This window comes from Lissotriton vulgaris, chromosome 2_1 (genome assembly GCF_964263255.1).
Source record: "Lissotriton vulgaris chromosome 2_1, aLisVul1.2, whole genome shotgun sequence".
NCBI lineage: Eukaryota > Metazoa > Chordata > Amphibia > Caudata > Salamandridae > Lissotriton > Lissotriton vulgaris.
The window spans coordinates 2106369774-2106394170 of NC_141687.1; the positions used below are offsets into that span (position 1 = coordinate 2106369774).

The 24397-nt window shown below is 47.5% G+C and overlaps 1 protein-coding gene across 5 annotated transcripts in view; it reads right to left on the bottom strand.

The window, feature by feature from the left end:
• Positions 1 to 2185: 2185 nt before the first annotated feature.
• The window catches only part of ZNF280D (zinc finger protein 280D), a 761599-nt gene continuing 739387 nt past the window's right edge, over positions 2186 to 24397 (bottom strand). For all 5 annotated transcript variants that reach the window (XM_086958356.1, XM_086958358.1, XM_086958354.1 and 2 more), the window contains one exon: positions 2186 to 4054. In XM_086958356.1, coding sequence (XP_086814482.1) covers positions 3424 to 4054 — 631 coding nt within the window. In that variant the 3' untranslated portion in view covers positions 2186 to 3423. The remainder of the gene's footprint in view (positions 4055 to 24397) is intronic.

The window sequence follows — 24397 nt, forward strand, 5'->3', positions numbered from 1 at the left end:
TCCATTGGCACCAGATCCAGAATTTGGCCTCTGCAACCTGCCCCCTGAGTGACGCTGGTGGTGCAGTTTTGTCACTTGCCTGAACCATTCCTGCTTCTGATTCTTCAACCAAAAGCTCAATATCTTAAATCACTTACTTACCTGCATATTGCAGAGTGTGTTTCCTCCCTTAAGATAACATTGTATTGATTGAAAAATGCACGGTGTCCTCTTTTTACACTGATCAAAAGTGATATTGCAAATCGTATTTTACTGCAACATAGGATCTTAAAGTATCTTTGGTTCTATAAAATAAACATGCTAAAAGTAATATTTTTACAAACCATTGATCTCAGATTTGGTCATTGAGTGTGTGTAATCATTTCTTGTCTGTGTGTGTACAACAAATGGTTAGCACTGCCCTCTGATAAGCCTAACTGCTCGCCCACACTACCAAAAAAGAGAGCATTAGTAATGTCTACTTTAGCCTCTGTAAATCCTCTGGCAATCCAATGGACTCTGTGCACACTATACCTTATATATAGAGCCAGCTTCCTCCAACACTGCAGTTTGAAGATTACAGTGGGAAACCCAGCTTGACAATGGGGAATGATTCCACATGTGAATCTATGAAAAGTTCAACGCTGGAGACCTTTCTCCTTTAACATGTGCTGTAGCACTAGTTTTTACCTTTGTCTTTGGTGCTGATACACTTTCAAGTGGAACTTGAATGAAGGGTTTCAAATTGAGACCTCAAGTCTTTCAACCCCTTTCGGAGTCGAAATTGATTGGATTCGAACTATGGTTCTCTTGAGGTCTATATCCCTTAGGTGTCGAACGCATAGATGGGTTTGACTCTCAATTCAAGGGAGATCCTCTAGACGTCGGTCCTCATTTAATTTTGGACATAGGTATCACTAGGACTAATTCATACAGAGTGTAATGTAAACTTGCTTGCTGTATCAGAGATTCCCTTTTCAACTACCTCAGTGTATGTAAAGTCATTGTCACATATGTGCCCTGCAGATGGCTGCAAATAGGAAAGAGTGCTAAAAACGTCAGTCCCTGCTCTACCCGACACACCGTTAAAATATTGCAATAGGTCAGAAAAGTCTAAACCAGACACAGCTCCTTGAGGTAAACATTGATATTAGGCAACAAGAGCATCTCAGCACACAATAACTAAATGATGCCGCCTGTGAATGAACACAAATAATTCCTGACAGCAACAATGCAGAGATGCCGGACACAATAAACATGAACTGGGGACTAGCTAGAGAAAAACCCACCACTGATCCAGTCACATACAGAGTAACAGGAGGATTGTGATACGCTCCAACTTCTGAATTTATTAGATATGTTGCTGTTTAATGTGAAGGGGTTTGTGCTCTCCTGAACAGCTCCTATGTGAAGGGAGATCAACAGAGGAGCAGTGGAAAGGGGGATGCTGTGATACAGTAAAGTTATAGGTTTATACTCAGTTTAGTTTCCAAGATTTTGAACAGCTTGTGGTATTCTCATGCTACAGAGATTGCCACAAGTTGAGAATTCCTTTTCAATAGGGAATTTGATGTATATTACCACTGTACTGTCCCTTTATCCTAAATAAGCTTATGTGCTGAAGTTAACTCTGTTTGAATCCAGTCTCTTTTTGGATAACATTAAGCAGGTCTTGAATGCACAGCAATGTTTAAGCATTAAACAGCACTAGCAGTCAACACTTAAAAATGGCCGGTTTCTTTTTGTAAAAAAGGTTAAAAATTATGGCCGGTTTCTTTTTGTAAAAAAGGTTAAAAATTATGTTAATACTGCTTATTTACACATGAAATATAATTAAATGGGTGTCATTTGGGTTGAACTTTGTACCTGAAAAGGAAATGTAGCAATGTTTGACATTTGTCTTAAGAGTTAAAAATATGTATTCTACTTGCTTGCTAATTACCATGGTCACACATTTGATCTATATTACAGAAATAAGGTGGAGTATTTCATATTACAATACTAAAGACAAGGTTATTGGTGGAGAATCTTTTACATATGCAGTATATTAATACATGAACACTACTAAAATCATAATATTCTTATTAACACTACTAACATTATCATAATGTTCTTCAGAGTTACACACCGGTATTTTTTGCCCTCATAAGGGAAACATTACAAAACAGTCTAAATATGTAATGTAAAGAGAGCACAAGAACTGCAGTTTTGTTGCAAATATTTACTCAAAAAGCAGTAATTACTTACAGCGGTTTTAAAACATTTAACATTCATCAAAATCTAATTAACTGACATGAGTCCGATCTACAGTCTACAGGATTTAATGTTTTCAATGACGTTTGTTGGTTCTATAGGGAAAGCTACTTTTATTTACAAAACGCAGTTCTGTTTGCTAACCACATGACAAAAACAAAAGAATCACTCAAAGTCTATGTACATAACCTAACTAAAAATTATGTTAACAATTCCCCATATTCTTTACATTTCTTGCAATAATTAGCAAGAAGTTGCTATAAAAATGGCAGTTGACCGTGTGTTTCCAGTTTTACTTATTTAGATTGCCTACATTAAAACCATACTTTAGTTTAATTAAGGGACTGTGTGCATGGGGTCTACCACTAGCAAGGACCATTAATTCTTTAACAGCCTAAATCTACAGCAATTTGAGCATTACGTTGTAGTGTACAGTATAGGATTAGGATATCGGGCCTTTCTGCACAGCTTGCAAACCAACAAAACCCACAAATGTATTTGTCTGCATATATGTATTACTTTATACTGTAATTTCACTTTCACTGAAAGTTTAAAGATCAGCTTGCAGCTTTGTAGGATGACACCTGTATAGAAAGGTGTATAGATTTTTAAACTGTTGACATGCTTTGACATACAATGAATGTAACTTTACCTCCAAAGTAAGCGTACACTGTGTAAAGTGGCTTTAAACCAAGACGCTGTCTCCACAGATGGGGCATCCTCCCTTTACTGATAAAATAATACAGTATGTTTTTTTACATCATGAGCCAACTCGTTACAAATTGCTGTACTGTGTAATTAGATCCTATTAAGTTATTTGAAGCATCATGAACACTACGTCAACGGGGGTATACTTTTAATATAGTATAGACATTTTTCAAGTGAAAAGCCTATTGTTCGACTGATAAACTTCAAATACTTATCGCTGCTAATGTCACAGAGGATATATCATTTGATGCTAATAACCATGAAAGGCGTTGTAATCAAATACTACCTTGAATAAAAGTATTATTTTATTCTCTGCAAGAATGTCAAACTATAAAAAGGTGAACTTGTGTAAATGTTGTAACTTGGAAAATTCAGCTCTTTTGTGGGCTACCACTACATCAGCATCAATCAAAATACTCGGGAGAAAGGTCAACATATGTGAATACTAAATCTTTTAGCAATTTAAAAAAAAAGTCTGATATTTCAGCTTTCATTACTGGCCTGTTTCAGATTTAAATTTGTCTCTGTTTTGCTAGGACTAAATTCTAAAGGAATGTCATCTGTCTGCTCAGAAGAGTGTCCGGCTTTCTTTGTGGAAGGTGAAATACAGCCTTTCTGAAGAATCTCAGTTGCTTCATACTCAAGCATTTCTGATGGGGTCAGAGGCTCCAAATGAATACTGCCTTGATCGCTGATATCAGAACAGACAGATTCAGGTTCATCCTTTCTCAAAAACTGCTCAAAAGTAGCAACACCTGATGCAGGTTTTATGCGTGCTTTGACATCTGCTTCTTCACTGAATTCAGTTTCCTTGTTTTCTTTTATCTGATCAATGGCCAAAGTATTCTCCATTTTTTGAGGAATCTTCACAATACTGCTCACACAAATGTGTTTTGTTGACTTAACTAGGGCTTCCGTCTGTTCAGCATTATCACTGGTCAGTGTTTTCTCAGAGGTCTGTTCCGTTAAGTTTGCTTTTTGGAGCTCTTCAATAATGTCATTCTCATTCTTTAATGGTGTTTTGCTATTTTCATTCTCTTCAACAACGTTTTTTGCAGTTTCAGGATCATTGCATTTCTTTCTCTTTTCCAGTAACGGGTCACTCTCCCTTTTACTAAAAATAAAACAAACAAAAAAAAAAATCAACAATTCGTTACACAATATAACCACATTTAAATAAAAATTATGCTACTATTGCTATGCATCCTGGCCAAATGAACTTCTATTTATCAACGTAAAAAATGGTGATGCAAGCAACACTCTGTGGGAGATGTGAAAGATTAGCATGCTACTTAGCACTGGGTAAAGTTTTCTCTGGTTGTTGCACATCATTTCCTGCACGTTTGTGTCTTTGAAGTTTCCACAGCAGTCACACTGGATCTGGAATTACTTGTATCAATATACACTGGGGAGTGCTGTTATGATGCTATCTGCTATAGGTAATCCTTGGAAGCAACGTTAGTTTCCTAAAGGAACTACAGTACTATTGACTTTGGGTGTGTCCAATTTCCAAGCACTAGAGCATTTCATAAAGCTCTACAGTAGAACCAGAAAGAGTTACCAAGTAATTATTCACTTGCTCAGAAGCTGGTAGGTCAATGAGAAATCAGCAAGAAAATACAGTATACCTAAAGAACAAGTTACTTACCTTCGGTAACGATGTATCTGGTAGAAGCATAAGTTACTTACCTTCGGTAACGATATATTTGTAAAAAACCTAGGTTAGTTATTGATTCCTTAACTTAGAATATCCCCAGGCGTCAGACTGGATCCGGAAAGTTTTTCATCAGCAGTACCCCTGCACGTCGGTCCGTGGCATCTGTCGACTTCGTGTCCATCGTCGGTGTGAGAAGGTGGCCTGATATGCAGTGGTCACTATTCTAGTGAACACTATGTATCAGTCCAGCAACCCTTATTGATGATTGGTTGTAAGTCAACCTTATACACCAGCTATCCTAGTAGCGTGGATACGAGCAGTCTAAGGCTAAAGACTCGAGAGGGCGTGTTAAGCCAGCTGTTATACCACATATACCCCTTGAACACCAAGTGAAAGGACACCACACAAGTGTTATGAAAATAAACAGTTATTTATTAAGAATCACAACAGCCCTGTACTCTTTATGAGGACAGGGTACTAAGCACAAACCAAAACTCTTACAAAAATACTTAAGTTAGCACAGTATATACAAATGCCCGAGGGGCACGGAAAACCATATACTTGAAAAGTGGAATGCGAAATTACTAGCAGGTAAGTACAGTACTAATAGGCTTTGGAATCGCTAGGACTTGACTATAGAATCGTTAGATTACTTCTAGGAGACCCAGGGGACTCGGGTGCAGTGTGTGCACTCTCACGCGAGATGCGGGACAAAGTCTATGGTAGCTAGGAATTGCAAAGTTAGTGTTCTCGGGCGAACCCGACCTGGTAGGAGGAAAACGAAAGTGGATTCTGACCCTTGGATAGTGAGGCTATGCTGGGGCACCGAAATGCCGAAGTTACCTAGCCCAGGGGCTGCAGCTGCATAGGACTCAAAGGACGTCGGGAATCCTCGTTGACGGACCAGGAGCCTGGAAGAAAGAAGTTGCTGGCAGGCGACCAGTGAAGAAAGTTCGATGGATCCAAGCCTGGATCGAAGGAAGATGACACCTGAAAGCAGAGGGGACCAAGTTCGTGACTACTAGCCAGTAGTCAGTGGGCACCAGGAGGGCACCGGATGGTAGCCACCTCGACTAGGCGAGTGGGTGACGCTGGGCTCGGAGATCTCACGGACCAGGAGGCGTTGTCGGCGACCAGGATGGAGGAGCGAGCTGTCCCACGAAGATAGAAGCTGTCGGCGTCGCTGGACCCAGGATTGGGCAACAAAGCCTTGGCAAATTCAAGCCCACGCGGTGGACCTAAAATGGCGTCTGGGGTGGACCAGGAGGGTCCGGGGTGCCTCTCTTAAAGAAGGAAGCAAGGGCCAGTCTGGAGCAACCAGACCAGCAGCAGTGATGTCGTCGGGCGTCGTTCAGAAGGCCACAAGCCAGCCGGCTAGTAGCCAAACAACGCGGTGCACAGCAAACAGCAGAAGGGCCCCACGCAGATCGTGGAGATGCAGGGAGGCTGATCTTGGGTGCTGGTGCTGCGCAGGGTTGGGGCTTCTCGGACCCCAAAGCACTCACCAGTGGAAGACTCGGTGGGCTTGTTACAAAGAAGTCGTGCAGTCTTGGCGATCGTCGGTCCCTCGAGGTCTCGTCGCACTCACGGTTCTCAGCTTTGCTGTAGAGGTGAGTAGAGGTCAGAGGTGCCAGGGAAGCCGGGTCTCGTCGAGCTGGGTCGTCGGATTCGTGAAGAAGGACTTGCAGCAGACCGCAGTGTTCTTAGGATGGTGCCCGCTTGATGCAGGGTGACTACTCCTTAGCCACAAGGGAGAATCTTGAGGAAGAAATCTTGAAGTCCTTTCGCAGAAAGTCGTGTCTTGATTCCAAAGATGATCTAATTTGAACAGGGGGCCCGCTCCCATCTTTATACTAAAAAAGGGGGCTGACCCGGTGACTAGGTCCTGCCTATGGGTGGGACTAGGAGGGGGGTGGTTACACCCCTCTGCCATGCCGGACTTCCCCAGGCCAGGAGCTGGTGTGCCCCTGGAACTGGTTCTGACCGGCCTATGCGTAGTGAGCACCGGGGTGCCACTCAGCAGTCACCTTCCTGAAAAGCCCTGCCTACCCAGGATACACAAAACCATGTCTGGGACGGTGCTAGCACCGCCCCGGACAGGAAACCCTTTGTCCAGGCCTCCCTCGCTGGAAGGACTCCCAGCAGCAGGAGGTCAGACTCGTGTCTGTGGTGGCAGCATCCATTTTGTGGAGCTGAGGCTTCAGTTAACTTTAACCGGGGTTCACAGTTACATACATGTCGTGTCCCTCTAGAAGGGTGGAATGCTAACCCCGTCGCCAGAATTGGCGAGGGGTTAGTATTCCAATTCGTATGACACCTTACTCGACATGTTTTGATAAAGCAATACCAAAGTTAGCATTTAACCGCGAGGATTATAATGCACTTAAGAGTATATGGTATGCGATATCATGGAACAGCTATTAGGACTTGGTTCCGCAAGCTGCAGACAGGCTCAGCTCATGCCAGAGCACCATCTCACACGATTCCAAGCACTCTGCCTTCAGGATTGTCAAGGCCTGCCATAGGAGTGACTGATAGGAATCTGTGTGTCCATTTTAGGGTTAGGTATAGGTATACTACACCTACAGCAAAGGGTGATTACACGACTTTGCCCCAGCTGTCATGCAGCCAGTTGTGTCAAATTTAGGAGGCCAGCCAGGGGTGGCATAATACATGCTGCAGCCCCTGGCAGCCCTGGGTACACCCATGCCCTGAGTTACAGGGTCTGATAGGGTGGCCCAGTACCAATTGGAAATATACCTAGGGTACATGGAATCCATTTTAAAGAGAGAGCAGTAGGCCTGGGTTCCTGATTGGCAGGGTCCCAGGTCGACTATGTCCAAAACCAGCTAAAACACAGGGCAAAAAAGTTGGGGGCAACCATAGTCAGGATGTACCTTCCTACAGTCGGGATGACGCCACGGAGGTAACTTGGACACCGCCCTCGCTTGCGGACGTCAGTACTGTACACGACATTCCGCACCAGGAACGCAGAGCCATGCAAGACACTGACCTCTGGTGCACAAAACTAGGGCCCTGAAAAGATGTCCTTAACCCTAGAAATCAGTTCACAGAACGGGGGGCATGGGTGGGGCGGTAAGGAATCTATAACTAACCTATGTTTCTTACAGATATATCGTTACAGAAGGTAAGTAACTTGTGCAGCTGAAAGAAACAGTTAGTTATAGATTCCTTACCTTAGAATAGATACCCCAGTAATACCAACCCCGGAGGTGGGTCTACGAACCAAGATCACACCAGAAAGTCTGGGAGAACACAACGGCCAAAAAAGCAGTCTCTCTGGATTTGGCTGTCCAGGCAGTAGTGTCTTGTAAACGTGTGCCACGATGCCCAAGTAGCTTGCTGACAGATGTCATTCGGAGGAACTCCTCGTCCCAAAGCAGTAGTAGCTGCTGTCGCCCTGGTGGAATGGTCGCGCAGCCCCACTGGAGGCTCCTTTTTAGCAAGGGAATAGCAGGCTTTAATACACAAAACAACCCATCTAGAAATGGTGCGCTTGTGTATGGCCCAACCTTTCTTGGCGCCCATGTAAAGAGCTAGTCATCCACCTGAAACGGTATGGTGCGATCCAGATAGAAGGAAAGCGCACGTTTTGGGTGCAGACGGCGGAGCCTTTCTTCCTCTTTCAAAGGATGCGGAAAGAAGGTGGGCAAAGTGATGCTTTGCCTGATGTGAAAGGAGGTGACCACCTTGGGAAGAAAGGATGGACGAGTTCTTAGGACAACCTTGACCGGATATACAGCCAGAAAAGGAGGCTTAGATGAAAGAGCCTAGAGTTCACTCACTCTTCTAGTAAATGTGATGGCTACCAGGAATGCAGTCTTAAGTGTTAAGAGTCGAAGAGGACAGCACATCAAATAGATCAAGACCAAATTCATTTCCCACTGAGTTATCACGAAGGGAATATGAGGAAAGAGATGAGTGATGCCTTTTAAGAAACGATTTACAACTGGGGACTTGGAGAGAAGGCTGATCAGGGAGCCTTAGAAAGGCAGAGTTTGCCGACAGATCGGCTTTGATAGTGCCTAGAACAGAGCCCTGCCGGGCCAAAGAAAGGAGGAACAAGAGAACCTCAGAAAGAGGGGCAGAAATGGGATCCACAGCCTTTGCTGTGCACCATGCCACAAGTTTGATCCATCCGCAGGCATATACTGTCTTAGTGGAGGGACGCCTGGCTGCCAAGATTACATCACAGACCTCAGAAGGAAAGTCAAATGATGTCAACTGCTGCCGCTCAATCTCCAGCCAAGGAGTGGAGGCTGGACAGGTTTGGGTGGAGGACCGTCCCCAGCTGCTGCAACAGAAGATCCTCCAGAAGAGGCAGTCGGATTGGAGGATCAATGGCCATGTTGAGCAGCTCAGGATACCAGACTCTCCGTCACTAAGCCAGAGCCACAAGAATGACTTGGGCCCTGTCGCGCTTGATCTTCTTCAGCACTCTAGGCAGAAGTGGTATAGGTGGAAAGGCGTATACAAGAGCATAACTCCACTCGCAACGAAAAGCATCGCCTAGCGAGTGCCACCTTGGTCCAACGCGCAGAACTGCTGACATTGTGCGTTCTCTTCGCTGGCGAACAGATCTAACCAAGGCTCTACCCACTGCTGAAAGAGACCTTGTACCACCTCCGAGTGAAGACGCCATTTGTGATCCATCATGAACATGTCGCTGAGCTCGTCCGATCTGGCATTCAGACAACCCACCAGGTGTTGAACCACCATAGATATGCCCTGATGATCCAGCCATGTCCAGAGGCGAAGAGCCTCCCGACATAGGGATCACAACCCCACCCCGCCCGCCCCGTTTGTTGCAGTACCACATGGCGGTGGTGTTGTCCGTGACCACCTGCACTACTCTTTCCCAGACAGAGGGAAGGAATGCCTTCAGTGCAAGACGGATCGCCCGGAGCTCCAGAAGGTTTATGTGAAGCGCGGACTCCGCCGGAGACCAGAGGCCTCTGATCTCTGCCTCTTCCATGTGGCCGCCCCATCCCAGAAGTGATGCATCTGTCAGCACTGTGTGTTTTGGTTGGGGAAGGGAAAGGGACCCACCCGTTACCCAATCCTGGTTAGTGAGCCACCACTGCAATTGCAGCGCAGTGCCCTCCGAGAACTGTACTTAATCGGACCGATTCCCCTGATGCTGTGCCCATAGGAACTTCAGGTACCACTGCAGAGCCCGCATATGACATCTTGCATGATCGACTAGCAGGATGCCTAGCAGACTCATGGTCATACTGACCGTAACCCGGGATAGAGACTGAAAGATTGGAATCATAGCCCGAATATCCCAGACTCGCTGTTCGGGACGATAGACCCGAAACTGCAATATGTGCGGAACAGCCCGATGAGAAGGAGTGACTGAGAGGGAGTCAGGTGTGACTTCAGCACGTTGATAGTGAACCCCAATGAATAAAGGAGGTCTGCTGTAGTCTGGAGGTGGGAGAAGACAGCCTGGGGTGAGCCCGCCTTCAACAGCCAGTCGTCAAGATAGGTAAAGACTGGAATCCCTGGTCTGCAACCGCCATCCCTTTCTTGAACACCCAAGGGGCGCTGGTAAGGCCGAAGGGGAGCAAGATGAACTGAAAATGCTTGTGGCCTACGGTGAACCGTAGGTAGGTTCAGTGGGCTGGTAGGACGGGAATATGGAAATAAGCATCATGCAAGTCCAGCGCCACCATCCAGTCTGCCGGGTTGAGTGCAGACAGAACTTGGGCTAGGGTGAACTTTTGAACTTCTCCTTCCGGAGAAAGAAGTTAAGGGCCTACAGGTCTAAGATAGGACGCATGCCTTTGTACTTCTTGGGTACCAGAAAGTAGTGGGAATAGCAATCGCGACCTACTTTTACCACAGAGACCCTTTCTACAAGCTTCCTTGACCAAGAGTGACGATACTTCCTGGCAGAGAAGGGTCAAATGATCCTCCGACATGATCGTAAGAATGTGGCAATGTGCTGCGACTCCAGTTAATGTGCTAAGGGTTGTGGGGAGGTGGGCACCTTTTTCCACATCCTCTGGGCCTGTCCCAAGATTCAGTGGTATTGGGAGGAGGTATCCCGGGAAATGGTAGCAGTGGTGGGTATGCAGGTTCCAGTTGAGGCGCAATGGCACTTGCTGGGTGTGACATGGTAATTACCCTGGCCTAAGCATACTAAAACATGGCTGGCGCTGTCCTCTGGAGTTGCAAAGAGAAATATAGCAGGAGCGTGGGGTGCGGCTGAGCCGCCATAGGTGAGGGCCTGATAACGAGACCTAGACTGGTGTCAGCAAGCCAAAAAGTGGTTGAAACGAGAAGAGGTTTTCCCAAAGAAAGGGAGAAAGTCTGGACCCTGTGGGAAAAATATAGAAGTTAATAAACACTGGAGCCGGCGAACTGTTACAAATTTAAGGGAATACTGTTTAAGATGATTGCCAACAAATCGTGAGATCTAATTGTTTGAAATGGTACTGCTCTTCAAACTAACAGGATGCCCTATTTCAGCCTGTAGTGACAATGTATATCAATTTGTACTAAGCAACTGGTTAATAAAAAGAATTAAAAAAATAATGCAGCATGGAGGGAGGGATAGTCTTGAAGGCGAGGGAGTAGCTCCTTCGGGCTATTTGCAGAGCCCACCTGTTCGATGTGATGGATTGCAAGTGGAGGTGGGGATGGCGGATCCTGCCTCCAACTGGCCGGTGACGGGCCTGAAAGGTCTGACTGGGAGGGTTTGGAGGCTGCTGCAGGGGGAAAAGAAGCCCACTGGCTCCCTGACCCCAGAGGATGCAGGGACCCACATCCGCGGAGCAGAGGTAGGACAGCTTGCGTGACTCAGTGGCTAGGCTGGATAGGAAGTGGTTGGGTGCCCCTTCCGTAGCAATGAAAGGCAGACTGACTAAAAGCAGACTGAGGTGGATCTTCCATAGCCACAAGGCCTAAGGATGTGGCCGTAGCTCGAGAACCCTTAAACTGCTCAAGCGCAGAGTATGCCTTGTTGCCAAAAAGCAGAGTAGTTTGGACATCCCCCGAAAAGCCAGACGTCCTCAACCAGGAATAGCGCCGAAGGGCTACCGACTTGGCAATCAGTGGTGTCCAGTCCACAGTGAACCGTGAATTTAGCTGCGTACCTCCCATCTGCCATGGCCTGTGAGAGAATGTCCCGGCTTCCTCCACGCACTGAGGCAGCACTTGCGCAACGTATCCCAGATTGTATGGCAGTATCGGTCAATAAAATATAGGATGCTCCCTTATCAGTAGCCACGGTATGGGGAGAGAGCATGCCAAGGTCTGGTGAAGTGACCAGACCACTGGGTTCACCCAATTCCTCTCTCCAGTCCAGTTCTTGCAGCTGGTCTGCCAAAAGGGTCCAGCGACCCCTCCCAGTCCTCATCACCACCTTCAGTGTGATAGGGAACACCTGGGATGAACAAGGAAATAAAAGTACACTTCTGTGTCGGATTCCACATTGGTCCGGCTCCAGGTTCATCTCGGGGATGAGGATGGGGACAGCGTCGGCCGGGGCTATTGTCGACACTGTGAGGTTCCTTGCCAGGGATTGTAGAGTAAGGTCGACCTGCGTTGATCTGGATCCACGTGGACCCTCCGGTGCCGGAGCTGCAGGTATCGAAGGCCAGGGTCCGCTCCCGCAAAGACTTCGGATTCATGGCCATGCAGTCGGAGCATGACTTTGGGTCACGTTTCAGACACCAAAGGCACATGAGATGCGGGTCAGTCACAGACATCAGTCTGCGACAGACCTCGCAGGGTTTGAAGCCGGTTCGACGATGGGACATCCCTCGCACACCAGGAGTCAATGACTCGAAAAAAGAAGTAGATAAATGTTTAGTCAAAAAATGACTATAGGGGTAAGCTCTCTCTATCTGAGCTAGGCTGGCGTGGAAAAAGAAAAGAACTGACGTCACCTCGCAGTGGTGGAGTCTAAGTAGGCACTGCGACGTCATCCCTGCGACCACACTGCTGCCTTTGGATGCGGAGTCGACCGCCACTTACAGACGTGCAGGGGTACTGCTAAGACAAAATATTCTTCAGATCTACTCTGACGCCTGGGGGTAATTCTAAGGTAAGGAATCTGTAACTGTCTCTGTCAGATAAAGGATTCGACGTAAGTGGTAAAAGAGTAGCCAACAAACATTTACAATGCAACGGTTTCGCCTTTGCAAAAGTTAGAGCTATTGGCACTGTAAATGACAAACAATTTATTTATGTGTTGTTTTTGAAAACAGATAAATAAATGGCATTGTCATTTACAATGCCAATAGCTTAATCTCTTGCAAATGCGTGACCTATTGCATTTGCACCCACACACACACAGAACCACACATATTTTATTAATTGATTTAAAACATATTTATTTTTACTCCTACATGGAAGAGTGTTTACAGTTGTTACTCCACCGAATAAGCATTGATGGAACGAGACGAGTACGAGACAAGCCTTAAGCCACTTGGGTGTGAAATAAAATGACAATTCCGCCATACCGCAAGAGGTATGGAAAGTGCTATATAAATATCACTCCTGCTCCTCATAGTCTTAACAGGCGGGTCGCCAGCTTAGATCACATTATCATTGGCTGCCCTTGAGTCGCCCGTCGTTTACTCCTTTCCAATAACACATAAACCTGTCCGGGCCAGTGCCAGGTTAGTGGGGGCCCTCAAATGTGCTTAATCTCCCCCTCCAGAGCCCCCAGCACCGGGCCCAGTGCCAGGTTAGTGGGGGCGGGGGCGCGAGAGGATCCAGGTCCCCTCAAAGGTGCTCCATCTCCCCGTCCAGAGCCCAGAGCCCCCAGCCCCAGAGGCTGGGAGCTCCAAGCCAGGCCCAAAGGTCACCGGCTCTAATTGATAGAAGCGCCTGGGGGGCGGAAGATCAAGGGCGGGAGAAGATTACCTGTTAGGGACGCCTGGATGCCCCCGCCCACGTCCCTAATTATTAATGGCGCTCCCCCCTGTGGATGCGCTGGAGCCCTGGGGGAGAGGAGGCACGTGGCTGAGGGGAGGAAGGGGGGGGGGGGCAGGTGAGGCACTCCGAGGAGCAGAGGGAATATCTGTGTGAACTCCAATGGTCTGTGAGCGCGCTGTGCATTCTGAGTGTAGGCCTGAGTGAGTGTCCTGTGGGTGGCCTCCTCTGTCTACAGCCTCTCTCTTCTCTCTGTGCGTGCTCCGGTGTGAACATGTCTAGGTGTCTGGCTGTGTACATGCGCTGTTTGTTACACATATGTGTGCGTGTGGCGCATTCTGGGTGACCCCTTCCACTGCCCCACTGAGGCAGGACAGTGCCACTCCAGCGGCCTGAACCAAAGAACAAAGATTTGGGGAGTATTATAAGTTTTTTGCGAACCATTGCTTTGTCTCACGCTGTGAATATATGGGGGTCAGCCCTGGCGCTCGCAATTTAAGGTACTGGGAAAAAATGTACATTTATGAGCGGATTCCGATCCCCGCTGGGCATTACAAGCCGTGCAGAAAGAAGTGCACATCCCAAACCTCATATTATCAAGGACTCTGCTGCCAATACCGGTCTGCCCTCACACAACCTAGTGCATTCTGGGTCTTGAAGTCCGGTTTTCCGTTCATTGAACAAGAGTAAAACACCGGATAACACATTGCACGTTTCAAGCCCCAGCCTTGCAACGGCACCACGGATGACGCGGGGGGAGTCGGGCACTTGGTAGAATTAAGATTGTGCCATCAAAGCTCCCGACAAAACGAGGAGAGGGCGGAAGGGCTGAGAAGGGGAAAACGTGAAGTAAACGATACGTAAAACAGTTTGGGCATTTATACGTCATTTGCGGCAGGAGCTCGGGGCTGTCAACACAGGTACGACAACCGGGTCTGCGAGGGATTTACCAGCAGCGCCGACCTCTCAAGGACGCAACAAGCGCTGCGCGGCGGATGGCCGCGTTCCAAGTGCTATCTGGAAGCCCTGCTCTTGGGACCAGGGCCCTCCGGCCTCCCCCGAGGCTCTTAAAGAGGTTTAGAGGCGTGTTGAGGCGCACTCATCATCCCGCCGTTTAAATCGTGGTAATCTCGCAAGGCCTCACGAAATCTGGTTACACGGGCAGCGTGACCGAACCCCAAGAAGCTGCCCCCCTCTGGGGAGACCATGTACGTGCGAGGTACCCACACAATCTGTGTAAGTGGCTTGATGGCCGCCCCCACTCCATCCCACTCTGACAAGGGCCAGGGCTTCTGTGGTACCAGCGGCAGATTGTGAGCTGTTCACATGCAAATACCATCATGACACCGGGAGGGGGGGCGGGAACGGGCACACGGACAGCGGGAGGGGCGGGCGGGAATGGGCACACGGGCAGCGGGGGGTGCGGGGGCGGGAATGGGCATCCCCCCCAAAAAAAACACCACCCACCGCCGCAATGACGTTTTAAAAGGGGCGGAGAGTGAAAAAATTGCGGGAACGCCCACGAATCGCCTCGGTGAATGACGGACAGATCTCTCTTCCAATGGCTAGCCTACATTTATGGAGCTAGCCAATGGAAGAGAGAGGCGGAACTAAGGCCATACTGTTCTAACAAAAGATTTCGTCTGCGCAAAACGCTGCTGCGCAGCTGTTCGCCGGGCGAAACCTAAAATACAGCTACGGGGTAGACCTCTCTGGATCTGCGCTTAGGCTTGTGCGGAAAAACAAAGAACTGACGTCAGGGTGCATGAGCTGCGTCCATGTAGGTCCTGCAACATCATCCCGGCACCCACGACGCAGAGCCGACTGACACCACCTAACTATGCGCAGAAGTTACTGCTGAAGAAAAGATATCTAGATCCAGACTGATAGCTGGGGGAAATTCTATGGTAAGGAATCTACAACTAAAGGTCTATATCAGATGCTACTATCCAGTCTCCCTGGTTCAAAGCAGGCAGGACTTGCCCAAGCATCTTGAATTTCTCGTTTTTCATGAAGAGGGTGAGAAGGCGCAGGTCTAGAATAGGGCAAAGGCTACTGTACTTCTTGAGCACCAGAAGGTAGCTAAAAAAGCAACCATCACCTACTTCTGATGAGGGCACCTTCCCTATTGCTCTCTTGCCCAAGAGAGAAAACCCTTCCTGACAAAGCAACAAGAGGTGGTCCTCCATCAGCTTGTCATAAGTGGTGGCATAGGAGGAGCGGTAGTCACAAAGGGGAGGGTGTAGCCCCTCTGGACAACTGCAAAACTCAATAGTCGGATGCAATTAACCTCCAGTTGCGCAGATGACAGGTTATACTCCCTCCTAACGCTCCTCCGGGTGCCTATGATGGTTGAAGGCTGTGGCTACTGGAGGGTAGTGGATTTGCACAAATTCTGGCTACCTGTTCCACGTGGTTTGTGGGAACAACTTCCTCGTCCACAAAAAGATTGGGAACTTGCTGGCCGTGGTAGCTGGTAGTGCAGAGACAGTTATAACCCCCTTCCATGGCCACTAAAGGGACGGGGAGCGGATTGGGGTTGTCCCTTGACCCCAGAAAGGACCAAGGGGCGCACCAGCAAAGAGTCTGTCTTTTCACTGAACAGATGGCAGCCATCAAAGGGCATTTCCTTGAGCGAAGCCTGGACATCCCCCGAAAAGCCAGTGGTTCTCAACCAGACGGGTAGCCTAAGGGCCATAGACGATAAAATGGCTTGGCGCAGCAAGTCTGTTGCGTCTTGAATTTAGTTACATACCTTCCATCAGCAATTGCCTGAGAGAGTATGCCCTGTGCATCCTCCAAGACCATGGGCAGCCCATGCCCAACCGTGTCCCAGATATATATACATATATCGGCCCAAGAGGCAAGTAGTGTTCACCAACAGCAGTGCAAGTCTGTCAGAAGAGAATATTCTCTTTTCAAAAGTATCCAGCCGTTTGGATTCCCTATGCGATCGAGTGGAAGGGAATGAGATAGGGTAATTTTTGACAGAGGAGGTCTGGACCACCAAGCGCTATAGGTTGAGGTGTGGGTGAGGAATCTGAGGTCCCCTTGGTCATGGTGATGGCAGGGGGCAATTGTCTTATGAACAGGAGCCAGTGTGCAGGACTTGGACAAGGCCCCAAGTAGGATGTCGGTAAGGGCTTCATTAAATGGGAGCAATGGTTCAGTGGGGACAACTCCTGGCTGAAGCACTTTCAGCAAGAAGTTTGTCGTGACTGTCACGGAGGGTAGCATAAGGTGTAAGACATCAGCTGCAATCTGCACCACCATTACAAATGAGGCACCCTGCTCTGTAGCAGTGGTATAGGGATTGTTTGGTGAGGTGCCCAGTCCATTGGCATCCAACAGATCCTCATACTAGGTGTCCTCCGGATCTTCTAATGTTTGATAACCATAAGGGTCCTCAAACCCCTCCCACTCATCATCCATTCCAGACCAGTCATGGTAATAAGGCACTGGCTCTGATATGGGGAGCCTGTCCCCAGTGTGAGCCGGAGTCAGCATTGGACGACGTTAGTCTGGCTCTATATCGGGATTGATGATGGGCGCGATGCCACTGCTGGGAGTCGGTGGTGCCATGGTGTGGGAAGCTGGTGTATATACTATACCAAAATGAGGTATAGTGTGCACAGAGTCCAGTGGAACCCCAACGGTAGGCAGAGGTCAAAGAAGATAGCACCTCTCTATTTGTGGTAGAGGCTTTATCAGAGGGCAGTGTTAAGCATTTGTTGTACACACTTGGGCAGCAAATGATGTCACACACTCGAAGACTGAAATCATACGAATTTGTTTATATCAAAAATATTAGTTATTTTATTTCTAGAACCAAGCCAAGCCTGGTGAAGGTAAGTGAAAAAATTGCTTTGCAAAATCTTATGCAGTGTTTCCAGTTGAAAGCAGATTCACATGCAGGTTGGTTGAATTACAGGTAAATCAACAGTTTAGAATACATTTTTAGTTACTTTACAGATTACTAGGTGAATTACTATTCAGATTACTTTTGCTCATCAGTGTGATATGACTAGATAGCACACTGCGACATCTCCTAGACAAAAGAAAGTAATTCACTTTTAGTACATATGCAGTTTTCAATATTCCATACAAACCAACTCCACACAGAACAATTTTCAAGAAAAGCAGTCAATGCAATCCTATGGAGGAAATGGAGTGATCTGTTTACAGGTAAGTAGTTATGTGTGGGAGTTGGTATTCTGGGGTTAGCACCCTCAGCAGCACTAGGACAGCCGGGTGCAGAGTGTTGAGGTCCAATCTTATCCAATGAGGGATACGGGACCACCAGTTGGTAGATGCTCACAAGCAGGCCACAAGGTTGTGGGAGCAAAGCTCCTGGTGTTCCGCTTAGGGCAAAGTGGGATCAGAGTCAGCACACAATGTGCACCCACAGCGGCACAAGGGAGGCTGGGTGCAGGGTGCTGTTTTGGCATCTGGTGCCCTGTTGCTTTCAATGGGAGCTGTCAGTTTTGGATGTTGGCTGCAGGCTCGTCCAGGAAGACTTCCTGGAGGAACCAACAGCTAGGCAGGTAAGTTGGAGGGTTTGGGACGCAGGTGTACCTCAGGTTCTCTTCTCCAGGGCACAGGGAGGCTGGATGCAGAGTTGTCTTTTTCCATACTGGGTCACTGGTAGTTGGTGGGGGGTCTCTGTGCAGAGGCTGCAGCAACATCGGGGAGTCCTGGCGAGGTAAACCCACGGTGGACTTGGACTTTGGAGCGCCGGGGGACCTCGCTGGGACTGGTGGGCCACAGGCTTCCGGTGCAGTGGTGGTTCCAGGCATCAGGTTTCTTTGTCCTCAGAAGGCTCAGAGTCTATCTTGGGATTTTCTTTTGAACAGAGCTGCTGTTCACAGGAGATCCAGTCTTTGTTGAAGGCAGTCAGTCCTCCGAGAGGTACCGGAGGTCGCTGGTTGCAGGACAAGGTGACTTTTGCGCAGGATCTCTGGAAACTGCAGATGGGCCAGTAGGGCAGTGGCCAAGTCAGTTCTTCTCTGCAGTCTCCTCTGCTGGGCGTCTTCTTTCGTCCTCCTTTGTAGGTTGTGGGAATCCAATTTCTTGGTGTTAGGGCTGCCCCCTAAATACTGCATTTATGGAGCGTTTTAGGGGTCTCAAGGTCAGTAGCCAATGGGCTACTGACCTTAGGGTGACTACACCCTTGGTGTGCTCCCCCCATTTGGGGGGAGTGGGCACAATCCCTAATACTGATTGGAGAGTGCCTGCCATCGGCAAGATGGCAGGCATGGAAGAGTGGGGTTCACCTCGCCTTCCTCACCTGAGGGGGTCGGGTTGGCAGAGGTGGGCACACCTTCTGGGCTGTGCTAATTTTTCTCGCCTGTCTTGCCGCCAGAAAAGGGTGTCTGTTCCTGATAGCAGGAGAGGCTGGGGGTGGCGTTACAAGAGCAAGGCCTTTGAAGCTGCCCTGCCACGGATGGCTCTTCCTGGCCTGGGGGAGGTGGGACCACCTCCACCCAGGAAAGGCTTTGTTTCTGGGCTCAGGGAACGAAGGCTCGCACCCCAGGGGTCCAGAAACATGTCTTGTGGTGTGTACCAGTCAAAGGAAGCCACCAGAGGCTGGTCGTTTTTCAGGGGGCATCTCTAAGCTGCCTCTGAGTGTATTTTTCATTAAATACCACACTGGCATCAATGTGGGTTTAATGTGCTGAGAAGATTGATACCAAACGTCCCAGTTTTCAGTAAAGCCGTTATGGTGCTGTGGAGTTTGTAATGAAACGGCCAGTACCATATACTAATACTGCACTTACAATGTCTAAGACTTGGTCTAGACATTGTAGGGGTACAAGGCTCATGCACCTGTACATACCATTGGCATAGTGCACTCAGCTAGAGGGGTGGCTGACCTATGCCATGCCAGGGTGTTGTGGGCATGGCACACAGAGATGTGTGCCATGTCTACTCTTCACTTTGATCTGCACCAAAACGTGCACCCTGCAATGGCAGTGTGCGTGTGTAAAGGTACAGGGCCTCTAAGGGTAGTACAATAATTACTGCACCCCTTAGAGGCCTTCCCTGGCCAGTGTCCTTGGTACCCATGGTTCCTTTTATAAGGGACTGACATGTGGCCAGGGAGGTGCCAACTGGGGGTACGAGGTACATTTTTGAGAAAGAACACAGGCCCTGGGAGCCTGATTGGCAGGGTCTCAGAGCACATCATGTCATGGTGCATCAGAAGTCTGGCAAAAAGTGAGGGGGTTACTGCAACATAAACCCAGCTTCCTACACAGGGGCATCATTACTGGAGTGGGTACCTGGGAAAGGTCGACACTTGGAATGGGACAACAAATGCCAGGTACGACTTCATAACAAATCTAAGGACCTCCTTTGTGACCAAGATCTGGAGTGTCACAGAGTTGTTCGATGTCGGGCAGTGAGGAGCTTGGGGGATCGCCTCCTCCGTGTCGCGGAATACATGGCACAACCATCCTCGTATGTCTTGGCGTCATGATCTCACCCAAGTCAAAAGACGCAAACTATCCAGTGACAGGTGGTGCATGGTTTAAAACCTGCCTTTCTGGTGGACATCCTGCACAACAGAAGACAAAGTCTCAAACATTATTCGACTAAATAAATAAAAAAAGGGTCAGTAAAAAAGTGACTGAGGGTATCTCTCTCCGAAACTGCGCTGACTGGCGCTGAAAGAAAAGTACTGACAGCGCGTTGTGTTGGCACCTATATAGGCACTGCACACGTCACTTCAGGAGCAGACAATGCCACGCGGAGCAGCAAACGCCATCTACTGGTGTACAAAAGAACCATGCGATTCTTAAGAAAGAATTTTCATTATAACAACTCTATTTGAAGGGGAAGAAGCTGCAAAAAATAGAAAGGGATCAAAATGATTATGAGCGAGGCTGCATCTTCACATTTGCACGTAAATAGAATGATGTGGTTGCTAAAAAGGTTACTGTACCCCCGAAAGAAAACAGGGCCCTTAGCATTTCGTCTAGCAGCACTTCTGTTTCTTCTATCTCCTCGGTGGATAGTGATCCAGGTGAGGGCCCTAGCACTGCTACCTCGTACTCTAATCTGGCCTCTGATTTTTTACATGAGGTTCAGAGGTACCGCCTAGGCAACAAAAAGAAAACTGGTGGCGACTAACTAGGCGGGGTTGCAAGATACACCAGATCGGTCACAAAGGCAAAAATGGGAAACAACAAATAAATGACAGCCAATAAGATTGTGCACCGCAATGTGGGCAGTATAGAAGAAAATGTTGAAATGAATGCTGTAAATATGGTGAAATTCTCATCCAGGCAATTTGATGTTCAGGAAGGAAAATGCTACTTACCAGTATGCATTTGTTCTTGGCATGTAGAGCTGCAGAATCCTACATTTAGCAATAGATCGCCACCTGGTGTTGGGCTCGGATGATTGCAGGTTGTTGTCTTCTTGGAAGAAGTCTTTGTAGTCACGAGATCGGTGACTCCTCCCTTGGACAATACTGCGCATGGTCATCGACTCTATCCTCAGATTGTTTTTCGCCATGATGGCAAATGATGGAGTTAGTAAAAGTAAAGAGAAAGGAAGTCCATGCGTGTGCATCTAAGTAAGATGAGTACTGGAACGGATACAAGTCCCGGGGAGGCGGGAGGGCATGTAGGATTCTGCAGCTCTGCATGCCAAGAACAGATGCATACTAGTAAGTAGCATTTTCCATTCGAGGCATTTGAGCTGCAGATCCTACATTTAGCAACGATTGTGCAGCAGTGTCTCCCCTAGCGGTGGTCACTTGTATCCGTTGCAGCATACTGAAATAGTGTTTTAAGAACAGCTTTGCCTACTGCAGCTTGCTGCTTGGCTTGCACATCAACACAATAGTGTTTAGTGAAGGTGTGTATTGTAGACCATGTTGCTGCCTTGCATATGTCCTCTTGTGGTATGTTTCCTAAGAAAGCCATAGAGGCTCCTAGTTTGCGAGTGGAGTGTGCTCTAGGAGGAACTGTTAGTGTACGTTTAGCTTTGTGATAGCATATTTGAATACACTTTACTATCCATCTAGCAATTCCTCCTTTAGAGATGGGATTGCCTTTGTGTGGGGAGAGAAAGGCACAAATAGTTGTTGTGTCTTTCTGAAGGATTTAGTCCTGTCCGTGTAATATAGTAGAGCTCTACTAACATCTAAGGTGTGTAAAGCTCTTTCTGCAACAGAGTCCGGTTTTTGAAAAAACACTGGTAACTCTACTGATTGGTTTAGGTGAAAAGGAGTAATCACGTTTGGTAGGAATTTAGGATTGGGTCTAAGAACCACTTTGTTAGGATGTATTTGAAAAAATTGTATTTCTATTGTGAATGCTTGTATTTCACTAACTCGTCTGAGAGAGCAGTTTTCCATGTTAGGAATTGCAGTTCACACTTATGTAACGGCTCAAAAGGGGGTCCCATGAGTCTTGTAAGGACCACATTTAGGTTCCATACTGGAGCAGGTGGTAACCTAGGTGGCATTATTCTTTTTAATCCTTCCATAAATGCTTTTATACCAGGTACTCTAAAGAGAGATAGATGTTGTCTATTTTGTAAATACGCTGCAATTGCTGCTAGATGCAGGCGTATGGAAGAATAAGCCAAATTGGACCTTTGTAAATGTAGAAGGTAGCAAATGATATTTTGGATGGAAACATCCAAAGGATCAATGCGATTGTTGTTACAGTATATTGCAAATCGTTTCCACTTAGCAGCATAGCATGCTCTGGTAGTGTGTCTTCTAGCTTCTTTAATTATATTCATACAGTCTGGTGGTAAGTTTAAGTAACCAAACTCTAGGACTTCAGGAGCCAGATCGCCAAATTCAGTTGGCTTGGTTCTGGGTGCCTTATTTCTCCATGGTTCTGTGTTAACAGGGATGGCGTGAGCGGTAATTTCTGATGTGGAACCAATGAGAGATCTAGTAGCGTGGTGAACCACGGCTGATGTGCCCATGTGGGGGCCACTAGTATTAGTTTGAGAGACTGTTGTCTGAGCTTGCGTACTACTAGTTGAATGAGTGGGAGAGGCGGAAAAGCGTACGCAAATCTGCCCGACCAGTTCATCCATATTGCATTCCCCTCCGACCGTGGGTGTGGAAACCTGGCGGCGAAGTTTGGGCATTTTGATTTCTCGTGGGTGGCAAACGGGTCTATTTGTGGATGCCCCCACATTTGAAAGAATGGTTGAAGAACTTGTTGGTGCAACTCCCATTCGTGAATCTGTTGTGACTGGCGACTCAACAGATCTGCTATCTGGTTGTGGATCCCTGGAAGGTGTTCTACTGTCAGATGTATGTTTTGAGGGCTGGCCCATCTCCAAATGTTCTGTGCAAGTTGGGACAGTTGCAGAGAGTGTGTCCCCCCTGTTTTTGTATATAATACATGGCTGTCATATTGTCCGTCCGGATTAGGACAGCTTTGTTTTGGATTTGTACTTGAAAATTCTTGAGAGCTAGGAAAATTGCTAGAAGCTCTAAATGGTTGATGTGGAACTGTTTCTGTTGATTGTTCCACTGACCTTGTGTGGTATAATGCAAGAAATGGGCTCCCCATCCTGTGAGGGATGCATCTGTCGTGAGCACTTTCTGTGGAACTGGATCTAGGAACAGCCGTCCTTTTGTCAAGTTTTTGGTGTTCCACCATTGCAGAGAGCGATATGTACGGCTGTCTACCAACACCAGGTCTGTGAGCTGACCTTGAGTCTGATTCTACTGTTGTGCTAGACATTCTTGTAGTGGGCGCATTTGCAGTCTTGCGTGAGGAACTATAAAGATGCAAGACGCCATCATGCCTATTAGTTTCACGAACACTCTGGCTTGTAGAGAGTGCTGGCATTGAAAAAGGGAGTCTAAGTTCTGAATACTTTGAATCCTGGCTTGACTGGGATACGCTAGAGCTATCGATGTGTTTATAGTAGCTCCAAGATATTGATGAACGTGTGAAGGCTCTAGGTACGACTTGGTGTAGTTTATCGTAAACCCTAAGTTGTGCAGTGTTTGAATTGTTTGTTTTGTGTGTTGTGCACACTGGTTGTACGATCTTGCTTTTATGAGCCAGTCGTCGAGGTAGGGGAAGACATGTATTTGTTGTCTTCTGAGATGTGCTGCCACTACTGCTAAGCACTTTGTAAACACTTGTTTTGCTGTTGTGACCCCGAATGGAAGGACTTTGAACTGATAGTGTTGTCCTTGTATGACAAACCTTAAATACTTCCTGTGCGCAGGATGTATTGGAATGAGAAAGTAGGCGTGCTTTAGGTCTAGTGTGGACAGAAAATCTCCCGGTTGTAGTAATGGGAGTACCTGTTGTAAAGTGATCATGTGAAAATTATCTGATTGTATGTAGTGGTTGAGGGGCCTGAGGTCGAGAATTGGTCTTAATGTCCCATCCTTTTTTGGAATTAGGAAATACAGGGAGTAAACTCCTGTTCCTTGTTCCTCTAACGGAACTAATTGAATAGCATCTTTTTGTAGAAGTGCTAGAACTTCCTGTTGAAGCAGAGTTATGTGTTTTGCAGACATTGGACGCTGCCTGGGTGGTATGTTTGGGGGGTTGCTGTGAGTCTAGGCAGTAGCCATGTTGGATAATTTGTTCCAGACAGGTAGGAACTATGAAAGTCTGCCCCCACAGGAGTGGAATGCTCAAGGGGAAGCAGAGGGAAGTCACTGTTTAGGAATGCCAGAGGAGCGGTTGTTGTTACTACCTCTACTCCTTCCCTTGTTGTTATTGCCTCTGTATTATCCTCTAAAATAGCCTTTATTAGAGGAGGTCTGTGTGTGTGTTTAAAAAGATGATGTGTCTGCGCCGGTCTACGAGTGGAGGAGTGTGGCTCACTGCTTAGAGCGGCAGTCCCTGGTACAGAGGTCTGGTCGGGACCAGGGTTCAAATCCCGCCT